The sequence below is a fragment of the Salvelinus sp. IW2-2015 genome, linkage group LG4q.1:29 (genome assembly GCF_002910315.2).
Source record: "Salvelinus sp. IW2-2015 linkage group LG4q.1:29, ASM291031v2, whole genome shotgun sequence".
Lineage (NCBI taxonomy): Eukaryota > Metazoa > Chordata > Actinopteri > Salmoniformes > Salmonidae > Salvelinus > Salvelinus sp. IW2-2015.
In genome coordinates this window covers 21,846,480-21,850,607 of record NC_036842.1, presented here as the reverse complement: position 1 = coordinate 21,850,607, position 4,128 = coordinate 21,846,480, and the positions used below count along the sequence as shown (strand labels likewise).

Here is a 4,128-nt window from a genome sequence, read left to right as displayed (position 1 = left end):
ATCACAGCATAGTGAACCCCTCGGTATCACCATAGATGGTGAGGAAGACTAGAGCCCATCATTTTCTGTGATTTCAAATGTGTCAATCTTCTGTCTTTCTATTGTTGTATTGCAAGACTAATATATTATTAATTTACACATATCAATGTTTTAATTATTTCTGTATTAAATCCTCCAGGAGCAACTAGTTCCCCATCAGCGTCCGGTTTAAACACAACTGATCAGGAGAAGACAAGCAGCACTGTCACAGTCCAAGGAAGAGGTGAGTAACATTGGTTTGGTTTTAGATTAACTGATAATAGTCCTATGAACTTCAAATTGCWAGTTTATTGAATGACTCCACTTCTAAATGTACAGGTATTGATACATTTCCAACATCTATAAACTGTTAAGTGTCTCGATAGTCYCTATTAGTAAGACTTATTTGCACTAACATTCTAGTCATTGTAAGGTCAGGTTATACTGTATAGATGACTCACTGTCAGTGAGCCTTCATTCAGTTTCTTCACTTCCAGTGTTCCTCATCATCATCATTCTGGGTGCTGGTTRRCTTTTCCTGGTTCTGCTAGCTGGGTCTGTSCTGTGTGTTCTCCAACGCAAGTGTGGTGCGTGCTTTCACATAGGTCTTCTCATATCCCATTCTTATTTTGTTCCAAAGGCTACTTTGAGTTATTTTCAAAATTGCTAKATTTTCTCTCTGTATCTTTTGAAGGGGTTCAAGGCAGGCCTGTAAATACTGGGTAAGACTGGTGTATTCATTTTAGATTCAAAGAATTTTTTCTTTATTCATGCACTACTYTATCTTTCTGACTGTACTGCATTGTCTCGACAGAAGCCCACCTGAGCAGCAAGACCAAACCACACTTTGTGTCTGTGAGTATGAGAGTTAACTAAACCACCAACTTTATCTTCTTTTGTTCAGTGTTTTATTTTCCCTCATTCTCTCATTTCAAACAGATTCTGTCATCACAAAGCCATCTAGGGATGAGGTGAGTTGGTTTGAACCAGTGCAGTGTGAAGTAGCCTAATATGCACTTTACTTCCACAATATCAAGCAATATTACCAAACGCAACAATGACAACCCTACCGTGCACACAGCTCAAAGTGACTTGAGCTCTCTCTTACAGGAAGAGGACACTAGTCTGCAATACGCTACAGTGACATCTACTGGTGACCGAGCTAGTATTCAATATGCAACAGTGAAATCTACCGGTAACCAAGATGGACCTGGGCGCACCAAGATCAAGTTTGAAATAGCTGGAGAGTACGCCCTCTTAGCAGAATCATAGAAGAAGAAACATTTACTGATAACATTTTTTGCCATAGTTTACAGTTACAATCCTATCTTTCTTTCTTTCTTTCTTCATATTGGATCATAATTTACTCATAGTGCAAAAAATACTGCCACAACAACAAAGACTAAAGATATCTACTCCTTTCTGAAAACAAGCAGCTTCAACTATTTGCATTTTAGGTTCAATTAAATAAATGAAAAATAAATAAAAATAAATATTTTCCTAAATTGAGTTACCCAATCTAGTCAGCAGTCACCAATCAGTAGTCACCAATCTATTTCCCTCCTTGACAAGAGTCAATAGAGACTCAAAGCCACYAGAAGGTAGAACAAATGTCAAACTTTGCTTGTTACATAACTTCATCTCTCTCTCCCTTTCTGATCTCTCGCTCTCTACATCTCTCTCTTTAACCATGTCTGGTGTATATTAGTTTTCAGTGMTGGAAAAAGTACCCAACTGTAAAACTTGAGTAAAAGTAAAGATACCTTAATAAAAAATGACTAAAGTAAAAGTTAAAATCCCCCAGTAAAATTTTACTTGAGTAAAAGTCTATAAGTTTTTGGTTAAAAATATACTTAAGTATCAAAAGTAAAAGTATAAATAATTTCAAATTCCTTATATTAAGCAAACCAGAATGCACCATCTATTTTCTTTTTTTACAGAAGGCCAGGGGCACACTCCAACACTCAGTCATCATTTACAAACAAATCATGTCAGTTTAGTGAGTCCGCCAGATCAGAGGCAGTAGGGATGACTAGGGATGTGCAGTTGATAAGTGCGTGAATTTGACTATTTTCCTGTCCTGCTAAGCATTCAAAATGTAACGAGAACTTTTGGGCGTCAAGGAAAATGTATGGAGTAAAAAGTACYATATTTTCTTAAGGAATGTAGTTAACTAAAAGTAGAAGTAGTCATTAATATGAATAGTAAAGTATAGATACCCCCAAAAATTACTTAAGTATTACTTTAAAGTGCTTTTAGTTAAGATWTAATCAAGGTTTACTTACAGTATGTGCCTTTACTTCCACCTGTTGATACACTACCTCCACATTTCCTCTCTCAGCTTCCTGATTTACATATGTGCTACTCTGTGGACCCCACCTCCTCCTGTAGTCTGTCAACATCTGTTCCACTCAGACCAATTACATTCTCATACTGGCCTATAAATACATGTGCAAAGTTTAAAGATGTGACTCATTTGAACAAGTATACTTGATGCATATTGTAAATGAACAGCTTCTTGATTTATAGTAAATTATTCATGTGCAAAGCTTCAACTAGAGACAAATGAAACCCACGTGATAATTGCAACAATTCAATAATATTTTTAATATATTTTTTGCAATTACAAGTGGTTCCTGCCAGTTAGGCCTGGTTAGGCCCAACCTAATCTCGAAAACCCAGAACAAAATCTTGCATGAACATAACTCTCAAAACGCTGTGCTCCCGACACAGGTAACATGTTTGTTACGATCGTAGGACGGAATAGGCCCACCCAGATCAGTCTTATCTAACCGCAATTGGAGCACATTACAAACCCATGACAGCTATAGGTATGAGAGTGCATTGAAAATTATGCACCATCACAAAAAGGAGCTTTTGTTTCACCATAAAAGTAAGAGGAGAGACACCAAATACAGTGTGTCACTCTCCACACTCACTACTGTGGCATTGCCTGAGTTCATTATCTACAGCCAAAAGTTGTTATATTTCTAAAAACATTTTTGAGGACATGGGAAAATAGTCGACCCCGTAAGCAAATCTCATTTCCATATATCCTGTTTCACTTTCTCTCTCTGCATTATAATAAAACAGGTGGCAGGTTTGGGACCTTCAAAGAACTCTAACATGATCCAATGAATGTGCTGCTGGTGCCTTATGTGTTAGTTATGTATTATTAATATTATCATTATTGTACTGTATAATAAAATGTTAAATAATTTACTTTCATAACAATATCCCTAATTGTACTTTTGTTGGAATGACAATGAACTACATTTCTTGTAGTCTCTCACCTACAGTTAACAGATGCAGGTACGTTTCTCCCCTTCTCTTGCTTGTTTAGTCATTCAACATTAGGATGCACTTTTGTGATTTGCATGGTTATCAATGGCTGGAAAATAATGTTGAGCTCTTTAAGAGGAATAAAATCTTGCATTTTGAATTAGTTTTAGAACGGACACAAATCGTTGTTTTTTCACTATGTATGTTATCATACCTATCTTCCTCAACTATCCTCTCTTTCCTCAACTATCTCTCTCATTCCTCATCCGTCAAGGGACAAGAGAATCAGACAAACACTTGGATTACCCAGGAGAAGAAGCACCAGATCTCAGTAAGCCTGAGGTTTGTGACCCTGACGGAAGTGGTTGAGCTGAGCTGCGAGTCCTCTGCCCTTGTAGAGGTCAGCAGTGTTTGTTCTATGTGGATTCTAAACTCAAGGAGCTTGGTCGCTCAAATGCCAGCCACAACCAATGCTCCCGTCTCACTAAAGGGGTCAGAGCTGCTTGGTGGAAGCCCAGAGGGCGGTCAAAGTCACCGTCCAGTATCATTATTAAGAGGAGGAGGGCGTCCACTCACCTCCCAGCAAAAATGTCACAGTGGTGGTGTGGAACACAAGTAAGAAAGATTACATGAGAATGTAATGCATAGATTCCTGATTAGGTCATTATCCATTGGTCAAAAAATACAAATTTTCTCTGTTACAGACATGCTGACTAAATACATCATCCGATGTATGGCCCTGATAAGGATTCATAATTCTACTTGCAGTATCATATTCTGCATCACACTGTCTCCTCTCACTGAAAGCAAAGAGTATGTGAACCTGGG

General features: G+C 37.8%; 1 protein-coding gene across 1 annotated transcript in view; it reads left to right on the top strand.

Moving 5' to 3' along the window:
- LOC111961662 (uncharacterized) overlaps nucleotides 1-3,079 on the top strand; it is a 10,076-nt gene extending 6,997 nt beyond the window's left edge. Inside the window, exons 6-11 of the mRNA XM_070442317.1 lie at nucleotides 179-262; nucleotides 501-605; nucleotides 713-740; nucleotides 833-873; nucleotides 958-989; nucleotides 1,129-3,079. Coding sequence (XP_070298418.1) covers nucleotides 179-262; nucleotides 501-605; nucleotides 713-740; nucleotides 833-873; nucleotides 958-989; nucleotides 1,129-1,290 — 452 coding nt within the window. The 3' untranslated portion in view covers nucleotides 1,291-3,079. The remainder of the gene's footprint in view (nucleotides 1-178; nucleotides 263-500; nucleotides 606-712; nucleotides 741-832; nucleotides 874-957; nucleotides 990-1,128) is intronic.
- Nucleotides 3,080-4,128: the final 1,049 nt, after the last annotated feature.